The sequence below is a fragment of the Paroedura picta genome, chromosome 1 (assembly GCF_049243985.1).
Source record: "Paroedura picta isolate Pp20150507F chromosome 1, Ppicta_v3.0, whole genome shotgun sequence".
NCBI lineage: Eukaryota > Metazoa > Chordata > Lepidosauria > Squamata > Gekkonidae > Paroedura > Paroedura picta.
The window spans coordinates 113,345,900-113,364,876 of NC_135369.1; the positions used below are offsets into that span (position 1 = coordinate 113,345,900).

The 18,977-nt window shown below is 43.2% G+C and overlaps 1 protein-coding gene across 2 annotated transcripts; it reads right to left on the bottom strand.

The window, feature by feature from the left end:
- Nucleotides 1-60: 60 nt before the first annotated feature.
- Nucleotides 61-12,851, bottom strand: RNF146 (ring finger protein 146). 2 transcript variants are annotated; one of them, XM_077300040.1, is made up of 3 exons: nucleotides 12,699-12,851; nucleotides 5,552-5,713; nucleotides 61-1,817 (listed from the first exon to the last, which is right to left on the bottom strand). In XM_077300040.1, exon 3 carries the CDS (start codon nucleotides 1,814-1,816, stop codon nucleotides 767-769), a length of 1,050 nt encoding a protein of 349 aa, XP_077156155.1. In that variant the 5' UTR covers nucleotide 1,817; nucleotides 5,552-5,713; nucleotides 12,699-12,851; the 3' UTR covers nucleotides 61-766. The 2 variants fall into 2 exon arrangements, with proteins under 2 accessions (XP_077156155.1, XP_077156163.1); XM_077300048.1 differs by lacking the exon at nucleotides 12,699-12,851 and adding an exon at nucleotides 12,088-12,251.
- Nucleotides 12,852-18,977: the final 6,126 nt, after the last annotated feature.

An 18,977-nucleotide genomic window follows, 5' to 3' on the forward strand; every position in this document is an offset into this window, starting at 1 on the left:
CTTTGCAAATTTCCTCTTCAAGGTCATTTAGCATAATTCTACATGGAAACGGTGCTCAGATTGTTGATAAAATGTAGTTTATTAAATTATAAATTTTGTAACAAAAACAAGACAGATCAAGAGACTCAAACAAACTACAGGGACTAGACAGAAGAGCCAATGAAGACACCATGAAGTGTTTACAAGTAAAACTCTGCAACAGAATTTTTACATTTCATTCAGGAAGATGATTCTCTTTGTTTTAGTAAAACATCTGAACTTCAGAAGTCATACCTATTTTCTCATTAAAATTAAGCATCCTGCTCATACCCAAACTCCTCCATTTCCAGTTTTAATGTTCCTCCCATACATCGATCCATGCAGATATTAAAGTTACTTAATGTAACAGAGAATGATGACGGCTCCAAGTTTTACAGTGAATATACATTGGTCAAAAAAGAGGCTAGGGTTTCACTGGGAGAAGGGAAATATATACTACAAAATAAAACATGAAAGACATTTACAAAAACAAAACTGGGTATTGCTAAGTAGCTGTCAAACCATTAACACACCCCCAGCTTTTTGTGTTTTTTAAACATTGAAAGTTTTCCAGCCAAGGCATGTTAAGAAATTGCCTTTGAAGTTAGAGGCCCAAATTTGTTTTTTCCTCTTTCCCATCCACCCACCCCCAAACACTTTAAAACACGCTGCTAGACTGGAGTGCAATGTCAATACAGACGAAATATACAGGTACAGGACTTGAGATTTCAAAACATGGCTCTAAGATTTAAACTTCAGTTACTGTGCACTGTCCATCAGGCCTTCTAGATCTTACATTGGTGTTTCCCACCCCATTTCCTGCCACTGGTCTATCCAAGGCTGGCTCATTTGCATTCAGATGTCTCTGCTGAGCAGAGGATACAGGCAGCTGAAGTTGGGCAGACACATCCTCACTATCACTGCTAGCATCCGATTCTGTTTCCTCAACAGAGGTGTCAAGAACTGGCACCCTACCAGAAGATGACGATTCATGGTCTTCCTCTCCCTCTCCCCTATGGCTCCTTTCAACCATACTGTCTCCATTTATCTGTAGGTTGGTAAAAGAGTTCTCTAGAATGCTTGCATCAGGAGGTGGCGTTGCAGGGCTTGTCAGCTGACCATCTAGTGAAGGAAGGGGTCTGACAGAAACAGTTGCTAGAGGCTGCCCAGCAGCAGCCCCTAGAGCTGGTGTACTATCTGCACCATCTGCAGAACTCTCTCTTGCTAGATTGATAGCATTAGAATCACAGTCCAACCTAAGCCCAGCCACACCCTTCTTTGGAATATCTATTATGTCCCGTTTTATTTTTCTGCGACGTCCATGCTCATTTCTCCTATACTGAACCATGTTCTCAAGATCTGCCACATACAAGAACCCAGCAATTAACATTTCAGTGCTCTTTTTACCTTTAGAAAAAGCATCTTCCAGCTCCCTACTGGTACGTTCATCATATTGCCACCAGCCATTTCTGCCTTCATAGTACCAAGCATATTCCCCATTGCCTCTACTGGCTGCCTTGAGTTCCTCAGGTGATAGTAAGGTTGGCTTATCAAGGAAGTCCTCTGGGATCTCCTGCCGACAGAGTGCACATCGCTTTCCAAGCCAGGAAGCTCCTTTCACACACAGATAGCAGAAGACATGTTTACAAGGCAGACTCACAGGATGGACACATGTTTGCAGACAGATAGCACATTCAGGGACCATCAGAGATGGTGCTGAGCTGGAGCATGGCTCGTTTGTCTTCCTGTTTGTAGGAAGCATGTTGATTGAGTGATCAACTTCACCACAACTGGCCATCCTAGAAACAATCAAAGGGTTCATATTATTTTGCACAACAGAGATGCTGAGCTGTTCCTTACTCAAGGAGTAAGGTATTTCAGCTGTAAAGTTTTAAAAAGTCAGGATGCAATGGCTTGAAGCTATGATCTCAAATTTGTTCACAAGCCCTCTTCCCTTATGGTCAATCAGTTACTTTTGATACTATAATCTACTTCAAATCTAAATCAGGAAGTACAGCAAACCTGGGGGCTCACCTGTAAATGTTTTTCCAAACTTAACAAATAACGCTTTGTAATCCTGATTTGCTTGTTCAGTGAAGTATGGTTTGCTGAAATCCAGAAACTAAAAAGGCCTACAGCTTTGGCCTTGCTTATTCCATTCTCTCCTGATATGCTATAAGCCTTGTTAGTTCATTTATGAACCAAAAACCTGACAAAATGATTACAAAGGCTAATTGGAATACATTAATCTACAAAATGAAAAAGCATGCTGCAGGTGACAGACGTGAACTCGGGTTTCTGGATTCAAATTCCTGCTCACTGAGTGACAATCAGTATTTTTCAGCTTAACTACTGAATTCAGAGCCTTAAAAGACAAGGTATAATGCTATTAAAAGACTTAAGTGTCTTTTAATCACATTTTAAAAGATTTAATACTAAATTAGAGAAAGAAGGTAAGGCTGAATTATAGGACAGTATATTGATACAAAGGTATAGTTCTCTTCCAGGACTATTTTTTTTTAGTTGTCAGTAGCATCCATGAAAGTACCAGTTTTGTTCTATATACAAGATGTAAATATTTACATTTCTTACAATATAGAGCATACTCTAAAAGTTGACCATTGTATGCACTTGAGAACTGCCTTATACTGAATCAGACCATTGGTCCATCCAAGTTAGTATTTTCTGCAATAATTGGCTTTGGCTCTCCAGGATCTCAGGCAGAGGTCTTTCATGCCACCTGATCCTGGAACTGGAGGTGCCAAGGAGTAAACCTGGGACTCTTAACATGTCACTACTTGATACTAAAGTACACTGCCATTTTACTTGGACATGCTCAAAGACACAATAGAGTAAAAACTTGGGCTACTAGCTTATTGCTGTGCGCCAGCCAGACGGATCTGTAGCACCTTAAGTCCACCCCACTGCAAATGCCACAATGACAGTTCACATGCTAGAAGCCCTCCAATGCAGCAGGCACAATTGTCTGACAGCTGAAGACATCCTGAGAGGAAAGCACTGGAGGATGATGTCAGCTAGCAGTAGTGGATCCTAATTGACTTGGCTTTGAATTCAGTGCAAATTACCTGACATCTGATGCAACAAATTCAATAATCACTCAAAATTATCTGTCTAGTGAAAATCTCCATATGCAAACACTTATTGTAAATTAATATATAAAGTGACAAGCTGAGATGTGCTAAAACACCTGCACAAGACATCATTACAGCAAACTGTAGATTCCAATTCCATCCACTTAATGAGACCCTCTAGAAATCACAGTAATAAAAATGTGGATGGGCTTTTTAAGCGATGATGTGCTATCCTCAAAAGACCATGATATTACTTATTTTATTCTGTTCTATTTTTATGTGCTGCTGCTATGACAACTTATAGCTAACACTCATGAATACATGAAGCAGCCTTAAAAGAAGTCAGACCATTGATCTATCAAGGGCAATACGGACTACTGATTGGCAATAGCTCCCCAAGATCCCAGTTCTTTCACATCACCTAATTTTTCCCAGCTGGAAATGCTGGTGATTGAACCAGCATGCAAAGCAGCTATTCTACAAGTAAGTCACTTTCCTACCCTAATTCATAAATGAAGTCTTTGTAAATCCAATTAACCATGATTTAATGTAAAGAACTAGGTCCATTCCGCACAACTTTAATATAGCACTAGTCTTGCATTTTGTTTTCACCACTAAAACTACGTTCTGCATGACGTCGTGAGCAATCTGCAACACTCCTGCAACTTCGTTGTAGCGATTTCTGGGGAATCCAGAAAAGTGGATTCACCCTCAGAAAATCGCTACACTCCTGCCAACAACCTGCAACACTTGAGAAAAAGACCCGTGCGTTCTCAATGTAGCAGTTTCAACAAAGTCCCTCCCCCTGGCTCTCTCCTCCGAACTTCCGGCAAAGCGATCGCCATTTATTTTCCCCTCAGAGTGAGCGGGAAAAGCAACGAACCAGCGAGGCTTCTCCGGCTACAGTCCCTCCACAGAAGTGCTTAAAAGCTCCCCTAAGTCCCCAAGCACAACACAGCCCCCTGTTTGTCAGTTCCCTTTAATTTCGGCCAAAAAACGCACCCATGCGAGGGGAGGATTTCTTTTCCACTTGGAGGAGAATGGTAATGATGACTCGCCAACTCACACGCCAGCTAGATGGGTCTCTACGTTAGGAAGAATCAAGGCATATTCGTTGAAATGTTTTTGTTTTTCTTTAACTGTGCTTAAAGAGAAAGGGGCTTTTGGGGAGCATGATAACAACTGCCCATTGGCTGTTCGTTTGATTGACGGCCAGGGGCGGGAACAAGCACAGAAAAATCTCTTCCTTTCTAGCGATTTTTGCGAGACTGAAAACCTGTGGAGAAATGAATGAAACGATACTGGATTCCACTACAAATGAAGGTATGCGGAACGCCAAGATTCCACTATTTAAAATAGCATTATTGCTTTGTGAAACCAATTGGCAACATTGGTCCTTGTGCGGAATGGGCCCTAAATTTCCCATTGCCGTTTTCACTATAGAAGTACCCTGCTGAGCATATAAACCACAATATAAGTAAATCTTCCCTAGAGGCCCCACCTAGTGGAAGGCGCTGTGAGATCCACCTGGTTGTGCCTGAGTATGGATGCAGTTGGGGTAGGTGATCTACCAACTGGGATAGAGGAGGGATGCTGTTTCTGCCATCAGTTGGCATTTTTAGATTGTACTATTATTTTATTGGCCACCGCATGAGAAGGAAGGACTCCCTACAGAATAGCCTAATTCTGGGAGCAATTGAGGGCAAAAGAAGAAGGGGACAACAGATAATGAGGTGGCTGGATGGAGTCACTGAAGCAGCCTGTGTGACTCTGGGGAATGGTAGAGGACAGGAAGATCTGGAGGATCATTGTCCATGGTATTGCGATGGGTCAGGCATGACTGCAACTAACAAACAACATTATTTTATTGGGGATTAATTGAGGGGTTTTTATGGAAATTGTATTTTATCTTTTTGTAAGCTGCCTCAGGCTGACTTTCAGGAGGGGCGGGGTATAAATTAAATTATAAATAAATAAAATTGTTTATACTAGCTCACCAATTGGTTGATAATTTGATTTTCAGGACCAATTCAGAATAATCCTCTCCTTGGGACACAGGGTAGAGCTATCCTGCTTTTCGAAAGTGTTTTCTCCTACTGCCCTCTGCAGTACTAATTTTGGTTGGTATGTTCCTCTGCTGGCCTTTATACCCCCAAATGTCCCCCAAATAAAATGGTAACAGATCCTACTTTTTAGTGGACAGAGCAATTCAAAGAAATCTTCTGTAGCACAGTTATGCAGAGATCTGATGCATGGGGCAGGGAGGGTAGAAAACAACTGCGAGCAGAGAAGTGCTACAGACAGGATAGTGAGTCCCCTTTGTACCACTGTAATCGTTTCAATGTGCTGGTTTCACAGTAACAGTCATAAAGGCACATGAAATCCAACTTGCTGTGCTTGAATTGATATATACCAGAAGTTCCTGAAAGCAAAATTCTTACCTTCCTTTCTCCTTTATAACTCTTCTTGAAACATATCACAAAATAAAGAGGCCATCGTTAAATGCATCCAATGAGAGCACAGTGACCAGTGTCCCACTGATGGCTCATTCCTGTTGCGTACTGCTTGATGAATGCACGTAAGGTCTGAAATTACACTGGAGGCTGAAAAAAAAAAGGGACCATCAAAATACTACCCTAATCTTAGAGTAACTAACTGGAAGTCATTCAGCAACATACATACATAAAATAGTATTTATTACCTTTTGCGTTCTTTTACTGGTTTTCTTATGGCCCTCTCAGTGGTAATTATTTTATTTTCAAAATTTATACTCCACCCTTCTGCCTTCACCAAGTTGGATATTAAATAAAATGAAGTGGGGAACCCATGAACCAGGACCTCTACCCCTCTATGGTTTCTCAACCCACAACAGCAAAGCTGCTGGACTGGCTCTGGGCCACTCCCAAGCAAAATAGCAATGCTGCCAGGACTGCCGACCTCCCATCATCACTGACAATGCAGCCAAGCCAAGCTCTGGACTTGCTGCAGTTTCCCTCACACACCACATTTCTGCTGCTATCACTAGGACCGCTGGAGCTCCTGGCCAGTGGTTCCTCCCAGCCTTGTTGGCACAGACTGCCACAGTTGCTTCTTCCCACCATCACTGCTGCCATAGCAGCTCTTAGCCACACACATCACAGATAAAGCACGGAGGAAGTAATGTGTGTGTTGTCCATACATGTTAGGGGGAGAATTTAAACCTTTTAAGATTTCAGATTTTTCAGGAAACCTGGAAGGGGGAAAGGTATCCCAAATTTGCAGATAAATCTGTTTAGTCTCAGGGCAGCCCTGATCTAAAGATTCAGATATCCACAGATGGGGGGGGGGCAGACTCCATTTTTAGATATATAGGCAAGTAGCCTATTGCAGTCATTCCTGGGTAGCAAATCTGAAAGCCTTACAAAAACTAACCGTTCCAGAATAGACGTGCAACCTTTAGGAAAGTTGGGAACCAGTTTACTGAAAGGTAACAACTGCCACATAAGTGCCGGAAATGATTAAGCATGCTGGCTAGAACAGCCCTGTTTTAGCAGAAGACCAGTGTTCAAATGCCCCTTTACTGAAGGCAACTATTCCCTTTATTCTGAATCATTCTCTAATGGCAATCTAGTAATTAATTTCACCACCTAAAGAATCTTTGCTTCTGAGCATTTGCCTGCCCTATACATTTTTAGCTTTTAAAAATTGAATATTTTGTGCCTAATAAAAAAGGAGCATTAAATTTCATTTGCTACAGGAGAGGTTATATTGAAAGGCACTTTTCATGAACCTGATCACGTAGAACTGTCGATTGCCTAAGCAAATCTATTTAAGTGAAGTTTTATTGCATATATTAGTATGCAGCTGAGAAGTTAAGAAACGGATAGGCCTTCAAAAGAGGTTAATGGTAATGTATATTACTGAAAAGAACCCAAGGAAGGTTTTGGTTGACCTTCCAATTAAAATATTTTTGAACAATGGCCTCTGTACTAAAGTCTCTCTTATGCTCCATGGAAATATTTTACAAGTGTTTTGTACTTTTTCTGAAGTACAGACAAGCAGGTGACAAACAGCTTAACTCAGTGAGTGCGATTTCTACGAACTCAAGGAGGCCATCTCTCTGTAATGGCATAAAAGATTAAGCTACAATTCTTAGTATGTTCCTTTAAATCCACTTCTCTTTACTACTCTGTACAACCATAGGCAATTCTAAATCCTATTAATCTTTCTCCATTCCCTTTACTCTCTTGTCTCTATACCCCATAATGTAAGCTGTACAAATTCACATTACCCTCTTCATTCCCTGCAAAGCACAGCATTCTTCCTTATCTACACCTTCAAAGTCAGATTTACCTGCTAAGTAAAATTTCTACAACTTATTCACTTACCACACAGCTTTCTCCATGTCCCATTATCACTCTCTCTAAGCAACAGAAACTAATATGAATGCCACCATATTAGCATATAGGGAGAAAAGGACCAATACAAGCAGTGTGATAAAAAAAGCATTCTCTCATCTCCACTTTTGAAGGGTCTGGGCAAGATTTAGAGAGAGGAAATGTGCACACATGCAATATCTCCCCTCCCCCAGGCAGGGACACAAACAGGTAGAAGCCAAAGACTTCATGTATGACAAGGCGAATGGAACATAATCAAGCACCCAGCACTTCTAAGCCAAGATAAGATTGTTATAAAAAGCAGTTGTAGCTACAGTTTTGAAAACCTAGTGTGCTTTGCTCTGCAGGTCATTAAAAAAATATGGCCTTCATGAAAATCTGCAAATAGGAACAATGACCCAAGCCAGTGGGCAGTCAGTCAATTGGCCAGCAGAAAAATAAACCATTAAATATGGAGGAACGAAATATTAATTTATTCTGAATTTTAATATAAGAATATTTTTCACTGAAGAGGAAAAGGCATGCAATTATCTCCAGGAGACTCTAATCAAAGTATAATTATAAGATTATAATAAAGAAGCTTTTTTACAGCTGTATAGCTTTACCAGCAGATTTAGAAAATGCTTTCAGTTAATCTCCACATTTAATCTGTGATATACCCTGTCTGAGGCCTTTGATTTTAAGCTTACACTGCATTCATTGCACAGATTGCACTGTATAATACTTGCATTAAAGTCTGGGCAAAACTTAATGCAAGTATTTTATTTGAAAGTTTACATTTTACTTATCAATGACTTTCCTCCACTTACATTTCCAACACTCTCAAATCAATGTTCATATATACAGTCTTGAAAAATCCTGCATACAATGTAATAACACTTTAAATATAAACAGCAGCTGAAGCTGTGTCCTGTTTAAGAAGAAAATTTGTTTTCCATACCTTGCTTCCCCCCCCCCCCATGGAGTCTCAAAGTGGCTTTCCCTTCCTCTCCCCACAACAGACACCCTGTGAAGTAGGTGGAGCTGAGAGAGTTCCATGTGGAGGAGTGGAGAAGTATTTCTTCCTTATCATTAAAAACCACTCGAGTTGATACAACAGTATCTGATTAAGTCTGCAATGTTTAGCACTGAGTATCAAGGGAACTGCTGCAACTGTGTGACTCGTTTTTTAGTTTATAACTTTGTGCCAAATATATATAAAAATAACGTTAGAATTGTCTATTATAAAATCCTACTCAATTCACACCCTACAGGGGCATACAAACACAAGCCTGATTTATGAACCCTACCATTGTTTTACTTAGCACCACCCACTTTTTCTCTGAAGTCCTTGAAAGAATCAGAGAGTTTGGGACAGAAGGAGAGTTGAGAAGGTAAGAGGGTGGCTTCTACTGTTTTCCTACAACAGAATGCTGGAGTGAGAACTCAGGAATTAAGCTCAAACTGCCTTTGGGAGTAGGCTGGCTAGAGGAAAGAGCAGGCTTTCTTCCTTTCTCACTTTCTCCCTTCCAAGCTAGAGAAATAGCATATCCATGATTGTGATAATGAAGGCAACACAAATGATAGGAAAGATAAGCAACTGGCACATAAGTCATGGGGACCTGATCAAACAGTTCTTGCCCTCTGCCTTCTCTACCCAGTGATTGGGGGGCGGGGGGAGCTCTCACTTTAACAAGAAAAGAACCATTATTTGACAGGGACAGACATGCTTTACAGAGCCATCATGCTTGAGACATAGACATCCTAAGGACAATGGAGGAGACATGCCTCACTACAGAATATGAGAAAAAGTGACCAGCCACATGGAGAAAGAAGATTAACTTGAAATGAAATGTTTTAGATCAGGCTTTCTCAACCAGTGAAATCCTGGAGTTTCCTGACAGCCCTTAAAGGGTTTCTCAAATGGGTGGAATTTTAATACGATTTTAAATTGATAAAACATTTATCAGGTGATATGACCATATATTGTTATGTTGACCTGCACCCCCAGTGGTCTATGACAGGCCAGGAGGAGGTGGGAAGCAGAGGGGCTCCAGGTGGATGTATATATAGCTAAGCTTCCCAACCATATTCTAGAGATTCTACACTGGTATTCCTTGGTGGTCTCCCATCCTAATACCAGTACTTACTAGGACTAACACTGGTTAGCTTCCAAGAACTGACGAGATTGAACTAGCCTGGACTATTCAGGTCATGTTGGAGATTTCCAATCCAGTGCTAGGCCAAAAGGTAAAGGTAAAGGTATCCCCTGTGCAAGCACCGAGTCATGTCTGACCCTTGGGGTGACGCCCTCTAGCGTTTTCATGGCAGACTCAATACGGGGTGGTTTGCCAGTGCCTTCCCCAGTCATGACCGTTTACCCCCTAGCAGCAAGCTGGGTACTCATTTTACCGACCTCAGAAGGATGGAAGGCTGAGTCAACCTTGAGCCGGCTGCTGGGATCGAACTCCCAACCTCATGAGCAAAGCTTTCAGGCGGCTGCCTTACCACTCTGCGCCACAAGAGGCTCATAGGCCAAAACCCAAGCCTTAACTGAAAGGTATCCTTGATTTTAGTTATAGCTTCAGCAATCCCAACTTTTAACTGCATGTTTAAGGAGCCGAGGGGGGGGGGATTGTTTGCTAATGACTGTATTTTTTGAAAAGAAACAGCCTGGGCTACGTGGTAAATATGACATGCAAATATTTCAAAACACAAAATGGCTTTTCTTAACAAATAAAATGGATGTGTTCATTTTAACTGAGTATTCATTTATGCCTTTCCAGTCTCAACTGTAAAGGCTTTTAAACATTCTTTTGCAATCTCACTTTCAACAGTCTATTAACTGGATAAAACAGCTTCAAATGAAAATACTTCTGGAGCTAGAGGCATATTATTATTATTTCTTCGATTTGTTTCCCACTACTCCTGGCAAGTCGGCTTGTGGCGGGTTACAAAATCAATCCCATACACAGTAAAACCCCAATAAAATCCTATTCAAACATTCATACAAAGCACAAAATTACAAAATGGTGGTAACATCAACCCTCCCCATCAAACAACTACCAGTGGGGATAGTGAGAGAGTACCAAACAAATTGCCACCACGATGCTTAAAGGTGCTTGTATTTACTTAAAGGGGGGTCTCAGTACTGGCCTCATCCATAGACCTGGTGTTAAAGCTCCAAAGCTCCTGCAGGGCCCATAGCTTTTCTGGGAGTTCATTCCACCAGGTAGGGCCATGCTACAAACCTATCTTCACCTTCTTATGCCAGAGAAATGAGCCTCTTGTGGCGCAGAGTGGTAAGGCAGCCGTCTGACAGCTTTGCCCATGAGGCTGGGAGTTCAATCCCAGCAGCCGGCTCAAGGTTGACTCAGCCTTCCATCCTTCTGAGGTCGGTAAAATGAGTACCCAGCTTGCTGGGGGGTAAAACGGTAATGACTGGGGAAGGCACTGGCAAACCACCCCGTATTGAGTCTGCCATGAAATCGCTAGAGGGCGTCACCCCAAGGGTCAGACATGACTCGGTGCTTGCACAGGGGATACCTTTACCTTTATGCCAGAGAATCACACTGAGGAAATCCCAAGGCCCAACCTAACTAGGGCAGAAGGTCACAATAATTGAGTTGTGATCCATTAATCACTACTATGCAGCTACATTACTATCTCTGTATCTCAGCTCATCTCACAATAAATAAATGCAAGCTAAAGTTGAAACTTTGGAGATGGGGAAAATTTGGAAGAAAAAAGTAAAGACACATCATATTCATCCTAATACTATTGTTAAAGGAATTACTGCACAGCCAAAAACCCATCAAGAACACCCAGGAGTTTCTGCTAGATTTGAATTTACTAGCAGCTTGGAGACCAACATAATTATACAGGTATACGCTTTTGAATCAAAGCTCCTTTCATTAAGAATTTCAAATTATTCAGCCAATACTAGAGCAAGAAAAAAATATATATCTGGTCCTTATTTTCACTAGGATTTCACATATTTAGGATCATTATACAAACAGCTGCAATCAGCAATAGTTCTCAATCAGGAGACAACAGCCTAAGGTAGGGGAGATTACTCTCATGCAGGGTAGGGGTAGGGGAGATTACTCTCATGCAGTGACAAGGCAAAGCATAGAGGTCCTAAAATCAGCTGGGCCAAGTTCTCTATAGCCTCAATAAGAATATGTCCCCAGTTGCAGCTACAGAACGAGTGATTTGCTCAAGAGACTCTGAAGCTAAAATTTAATGTTTTTTATTCCAGAATTTCAGGCTCCATAGACTGTGACTGCACTGCACAAACCAAACAGAGGAGTGGGGAAATGATGGTTTCTCAAAGTTACAGATATTTACTGTTCTCCAGACAGCACTGCTGACCTCAGAGCATTTCACACAAGACAACAGTTATGACAAAGACCCATAACAGAATTCTTCCAATTAGTACTGCAGTTGAAAATGCTTTTCTATCATAGCTCTCTACCAAATCGTTTAAAACAATCATCTAGCCGTTAAAAACATGACAGTAGAGATTCCTCTAAGATTTTTTTTTAATGGTTATACATCCAGAGTTTCTGCACACATGGTTCGTTAACCATTAGAAGGTAGCAGGTCGAGTGAAATAATACCTTTTTTCTCCAATTACGTCTTAAAACCCTGGAGGACCCTTCCCAATCATAACTGCCAACAGCCCCGGGCCTCACAGCAAACTTGCCATCTCACTTTAGCACTATCATGTGGAACCAACGCAGCGACGGTTCGCCACCGAGTTGGGGCAGGCTGCTCCCGATGTGCCCCTCTCCGCCTTCTCCGGGCACCGTGAGATGCAGGAGGCGCAGCCGTCTCGTGACCGCAAAGATGGGCCGGCGAATAACAACCAGAAGCCCCCACGCGCACCTCCCTGCGGCGCTCGGAGGAGGGGAGGAGGGCCCGCGAGAGCAGCGCAGGCGAAGGCGAAGGCAGGCCGGACACACCGACGACCCGGCGCGCGGCTCCCTCAACTCGCCCTCTCCCTTCCGGGCGCGCGGCGGCAGGCACCGACGACGACAACAACATGGGGCCTTTGTTTGGGGTCGGCCGCTGCCCGGAAGCACAGAGGCGCGGGGGCTGCGCGCAGGCAGGAGGGAGGGTGGGCGAAGAAGGCCACGGCCAGCACCTTCCGAGCGCCGACAGGGAGGGGAGGAACGGAGAACGCGGGCGGGCGGGCGGCCGCGCACAGGTCGTTATTCCGCGCACTCACCTCAGGAGCCCCGCGCCACCGCCTGGTCCCTCCGCCGCCTCGGCCGCTCTCTCCCCACCTCCCCTGGCCGGCGATTATACTGCGCCCGCCTCCCGTGAGAAGGCGCGAGCTCTGATGACGCCAGCACGCCGCGGAGGAGGGGCAGAGGAGTCGCCGGCGCAGGGGCGGGTCCTCGGTCCCTGGACGGGCCGGCGGGCGGGGGCTGCAGCGCCACCTTGGCGCCGACCGTGGGTAGGGCGGCTGGTTCTTCCCGCGCAGGCGGCCTCGCTTGCGCCCCCGCGCGAAGGAGTTCTCTGCGATTCCCGGGGCGGCCTAGTCGCTTGCGATCCCCCGAGTCCAGTGCGGACCTTCTCAGCCGGCGTTTGGTGGTCGGTGGCGTCTCCTGTGCCGCCTTCAGGGCTTTAACCTCGCGAACTTTGAACCCGACTTTGCTTGCTTCTGAGAAAGGATTGGGGCTTGGATTTGTTGATAAACTTCAATTCTTCATACTTTGCTGCCCGCTTTAGGTCATGCATTTCATAGCTCGTTGTGTGGAGTTGCTGTGGCGCCAAATAATTCTTGATTTAGTTCACAAGTTCAAGCTGATAATTGTGCCAGAGCACTTAAGGGTGATCCCATTTGAAGCAAGTAATACCTTGTGGAAGGTAGGCTGGCCCTGTTAGAAAATGAATATTTAAAAGCTAACAAGTCTAAATTCTTTACTAAGCTTATTTATGCCCTTTCAACTAAAGCAGCAACAGCTTTTAAGAGGTCTTCATTAATTTATGTGAAGCTACTTATATATGCATAAGTGTTCCGTAGTATTTCTAAGGAAAGTCTCGGAGAAGGACTGCATAAAAACCAATGCTTCAAACCTTGCATTACAAAGCAGATATCATTATGGTTATGCACTATTTCAGTTGTTGTTGTTAGGTGAGAAGTCGTGTCCGACCCATCGCGACCCCATGGACAATGATCCTCCAGGCCTTCCTCTCCTTTACCATTCCCCGGAGTCCATTTAAGTTTGCACCTACTGCTTCAGTGGCTCCATCCAACCACCTCATTCTCTGTCGTCCCCTTCTTCTTTTGCCCTCGATCGCTCCTAGCATTAGGCTCTTCTCCAGGGAGCCCTTCCTTCTCATGAGGTGGCCAAAGTATTTTGAGTTTCATCTTCAGGATCTGGCCTTCTAAGGAGCAGTCAGGGCCGATCTCTAGGACTGACCGGTTTGTTCGCCTTGCAGTCCAAGGGACTCGGAAGAGTCTTCTCCAGCATCAGAGTTCAAAAGCCTCAATTCTCTGACGCTCAGCCTTCCTTATGGTCCAACTTTCACAGCCATACATTGCAACTGGGAATACCATAGCCTTAACTAAACACACTTTTGTTGGCAGGGTGATGTCTCTGCTTTTTAGGATACTGTCTAGATTTGTCATAGCTTTCCTTCCCAGGAGCAAGCGTCTTTTAATTTCTTTGCTGCAGCCGCATCTGCAGTGATCTTGGAGCCCAGGAAAATAAAATCTGTCACATTTCTTCCCCATCTATTTGCCAGGAATTGAGAGGGCCTGATGCCATGATCTTTGTTTTCTTGATGTTGAGTTTCAAGCCAACTTTTGCACTCTCCTCCTTTACCTGCATCAACAGGCTCTTTAGTTCCTCTTCACTTTCTGCCATTAGAGTGGTATCTGCATATCTGAGGTTGTTCATATTTCTCCCTGCAATCTTGATCCCAATTTGTGACTCCTAATCCCGTCTTTCTCATGATGTGCTCCGCATACAAGTTAAATAGGCAAAGCCACAGTATACAGCCTTGCCGAACTCCTTTCTCAATTTTGAACCAATCCGTGATTCCATGGTCAGTTCTCACTGTTGCTTCTTGACCTGCATATAAGTTTCTCAAGAGACAAATAAGATGCTCTGGTATTCCCATCTCTTTAAGAACTTGCCACAATTTGTTGTGCTCCACACAATCAAAGGCTTCAGCATAGTCAATGAAGCAGAAGTAGATGTTCTTCTGGAACTCCCTAGCTTTCTCCATGATCCAGCGTATGTTGGCAATTTGATCTCTAGTTCCTCTGCCTCGTCGAAATCCTGCCTGTACTTCTGGAAGTTCTCGGTCCACATATTGCTGGAGCCTAGCTTGTAGGATTTTGAGCATAACTTTGCTAGCATGAGAAATGAGTGCAATGGTGCAGTAGTTTGAACCTTCTTTGGGATTGGAATGTAAACTGACCTTTTCCAATCACTCAGTACCAAAATACAAAGATGTAAACTACGATATACTGTTGTGTGTTTATGAAAATTATTACTATGAAGTCTGTTACTGATCACAGGTTAAATCCCATTATGTTAACAGAATTACAGCGAGAATTTATTATTTTGACACTGCTCCCTAGAACAAACTTTCTCAACCTTTTGACCTTGGAGGTACCCCTGAAATGTTGTTCAGGCTTTGAGGTACCCCAGAATTGATGTCAGCCGGTCATACCACCCTGCCAGACACCCCAGAAGTGACATGTCACCAAATGTGAAATAAAAATGAAATGGAGAAAAATTGTCCTAATGTTAAAAAATAAATATTCACAAAACATAACAATATGATGATGATAGCTAAAGATTCGATCCTAGTCTACATACTAGTTCATTAAGATATGTTTAGATTTATCCAGTTTTGTTCTCCCATTATTTCTTTCAATAATTATATGACAGTAAAAATGTCTGCATTCTTGCTTTGCCAAAGGAAAATGCAGTAAACTGTAGATAACCATTATTACAATTATTTCTGTGATTACAGGAATATTATTTTTATGTCTATAACCGTGAACATGGAAATGGCTTCTGGCCAATGTAACTTTTTTTGTCCATTAGTAGAATCAGGTGGTGTGCGTCCCCCTAACTGGCAGTTTTCAAACAGCGGCTGGATGAACACTTCCCAGAGCTGCTGTATGCTGATCCTGCATTGAGTAAGGGGTTGGTGGCCTGTATGGCCCCTTCCAACTGTATGATTCAATTGATCTGCATAAGCTTCCTTATGCGAGAAAACTGATATAGAAAAAAAATAAGTAGATGGTTCGTATCATGGTTCAACTGTCTTAATGCCAATAGAGCTTAGCTGAAACAAGGTAAGCACTTCAGTGAAAAACCACAATTTTTAATACCATTCCTAAATATTCTATGTAGTGATATATGTAGGCATGAGAGTTTGCCTGTCAGGATCCTCTTTTTGTAGTGGGGTCAGAGAGTGGCACATTGTGGAAGAGGAGTTGCAAACCAGTATTTGGTCTAGCTGAATTCATTGCTCTGCTTTCATCAGAAGAAATTGCCAATTTATACAATAGATCAGTAGTCCCCAACCTTTTCCGGGTTGAGGACTGCTTCCAGGGGTGGGGGAGAGCCGGTGACCCGGGGTTGGCTTTGGCAGCCGCTTTGCTCGCGGCCTGGTGAGCTTCTCGCTGCGGGGGGTGGGGAGAGGCAGGTGCAGCCACCGGCAGCCCAGTACCGAGGCCTTCGCAGCTCGTCACCGGGCCATGGCCCAGGGGTTGGGGACCATTGCAATAGATCATTAAACCTGCTGTGTACTAAAATCAGCTCTTATATTTGTCTCTTCAGCAAATGCTCTTAGGTATATTCATGTTGAACTTAAACGCACATTAGCCTTGTTTAATGGGCTGATAGTAGCTCTGCCTAAAGCACCTTTGTAGGGAATTGTGTGTTTGTGAGTGTCACTTGTCAAGTTTAGATCATCAGTCTGGCCCCCTGGGAATTCACTAATCTATATTCTATAATTTCTCCTGATATAGATTTTTTCCTCCAAAGGTTAGCAGGACTGTCCATCAAAAAAGCTTGAGGGAATCATAATTGATTTTATTATTCATTAGCTCAAGACTTTGCTGAAGTATTTATTGGCACTGCTCTTGTGACTTTGAGTACCTTGGCAGCTAGATACTTAACACATCATTTTTTAAATTAGATTTAACTATTGCTGCCTTTATCTGTCTAGTCCAGCCAGATCTCATTTAAAAAGTGCCCAAGCAGAGCCATATTTAATATTACTATTATATATTTTATAATAATTTAATATTTAATTAATCAGAAACATGTACCACAGAATGTGAAGTGTGTGTTAGTCTGTTATGGTAACTAGTCTTCAATAGACATGAGAAATGAGTGCAATGGTGCAGTAGTTTGAACATTCTTTGGGATTGGAATGTAAATTTGTCTGGTTCTTTTTAAAAACCACATATATGATTAAACTAGAGATTATTCAGTTTTCACAAATGAAATGTTTAATCATAGTGCCTTTTTTCTCCCAGGTATCCTATGTCCTTTTGATCATACTGATGGATTTGTTCACAATATTAAACAGTGTTTCAAATGCTTTCTGTGCAGTTAAATACATTTATCACACGGCTGGTCCAAGTAGTAGCACAAGGTCATAATTTGTTTTGTTTTTTTGCATACTATATATGCCTTGGTGTCATCACAGGGAGGTCATCCATCATTTACAAATCAGCTTCATTTGGGGCATATGTGCTGCTTTTACACCAGCTCAGTCAACAGCATTCATTATATTGGTTAATGCTCAGAAATTACTGAATCAGACTACAGTTCTTAGACTGACGTGTGAAAACTAGAGAAAAAAAGTCATGCAACTTCTCTCCATTACCCTACCCTAGTAAATTCAGGGCCTCTTTTGAAAGATGTGGTTCATCATCTGTCTTACTGTGCATACCCACATTGGGACTGTGCATGGGCAGGGCTGCCACTCAGAACATTTCCTAGTTAAAAACTCTGAAGAGGGCACCCACCCGCGCATGTGCAGGTTTTCCTGCTGTTCAGGCCATGTGACTACTGGGCGGAGTGCCCACCCTCATCAATTCTCTTTTCGCCGCCGCAATTATTGGATGGCCTAGTCTGTGCTCCATCATTTTTTCTTCACACTATCTTTCGAGGTTTTCACTATGTCTTCCAAAGCAGTCTTCAAAAACTGCAGTCAGTGTGGCACTAAAATGTGTACAAGCCATGAACATGACCGTTTTCTGATTTGTCTGAGGGAAGCCATGAGGTGGGCATTTTTGTTCAGGTTGCGAGAAATTCATGCCGAAGGCTCACTCTGACAAGGCAGCCAAGCTTAGGGACCAACTCTCGGTTTGGTCAACTGCTGCCTCGGCTACTGTTGCCCCCAGACCTCTAAGAGACCTGTTTGCTCAATGTCTGAGGTCCCAGTTGCACCTGCTGCTGTTCCGGCAGAGCCACAATCAACATCAGAGCCTGTTAAACAAGGCTTTGAGGATTTGACTGTTCCCATCTGGATATGCAGCTCAAGAGGAAACCGGGGCAGCACTCATCTCCTATAGATAGAGAAAGCAGAAGGTTAGATACTTTGGACAGGAAGGTCTACTCATCTTCTGTTCTTAGTTTTAGAATAGCTAACTACCGGGCTATTATTGGTGCTTATCAGCTCTGCCTATGGGCAACTTAGTACATTGATTTCCTACCAGAAGAGCAGAAAGGACAAGCTCGGATGGTTCTGAATGAGGCCATTCAGACCTCCAAGCAGGGCATCAATGCGGGCAAGCATGTCGCGGATCTGGCAGTGAGATCAATGGCTTCAGCAGTTGTGCTTCAACGACACTCCTGGCTAAGAAATATTTCTCTCCCTTTAGAGACCAGGATTAAGGTAGTGGACATGCCCCTTGAGAAAGCATCCCTCTTCGCAAAATCTACTGATTAGTTCCTCTCCTTTCTCAAGAAGAGTCGACAATCCGCGAGGTACCTCAGTTCCTTTCCCCCTCCGCGTTCTCAGCAGTACCAGTTTAGCTGTTTACTCCATATTATGATTCCCAATGCTCTACGGTTCCTTCACCCCAGTATTAGCCTCAGTATCCTCGTATGGGCCAGTTCCAGAAGAAGAAACCTTCTCAATGGCAACACCCTAACCAACACTCCTTTGGGCAGGATAATTCCACCCAAATCCCAAAATTCTGACTGGTACAGCACAGCTCTTCTGTGTGCTTATTGTTCCAGGTCTGCCTATCAGTGTTTTCAAACACTTTGTTCCAGATTAGTCAGGATTTGTGGGCACATCCAGTTGAAGTGGGTTAACGATTTTTGGCCAGATTTAGGAGTGGTTTCTGAACGACCACCTTCTGATCAACCAGTTCTCCCTATGGAGATCACCACAGGTCAATCTGTTTGCCAGGCAATGGTCAGCAAAAGCTCCCACATTGTGTTCCCCAGGAGGAGTGGACCCAGATTCACTAGGGGATGCATTCTAGTTGACTTGGACAGGAGCTCTTTTCTAC

Coding starts and splice junctions, on each gene's coding strand:
- RNF146 (XM_077300040.1), bottom strand. CDS start 1,816: ATGGCCAGTTGTGGTGAAGTTGATCACTCAATCAACATGCTTCCTACA.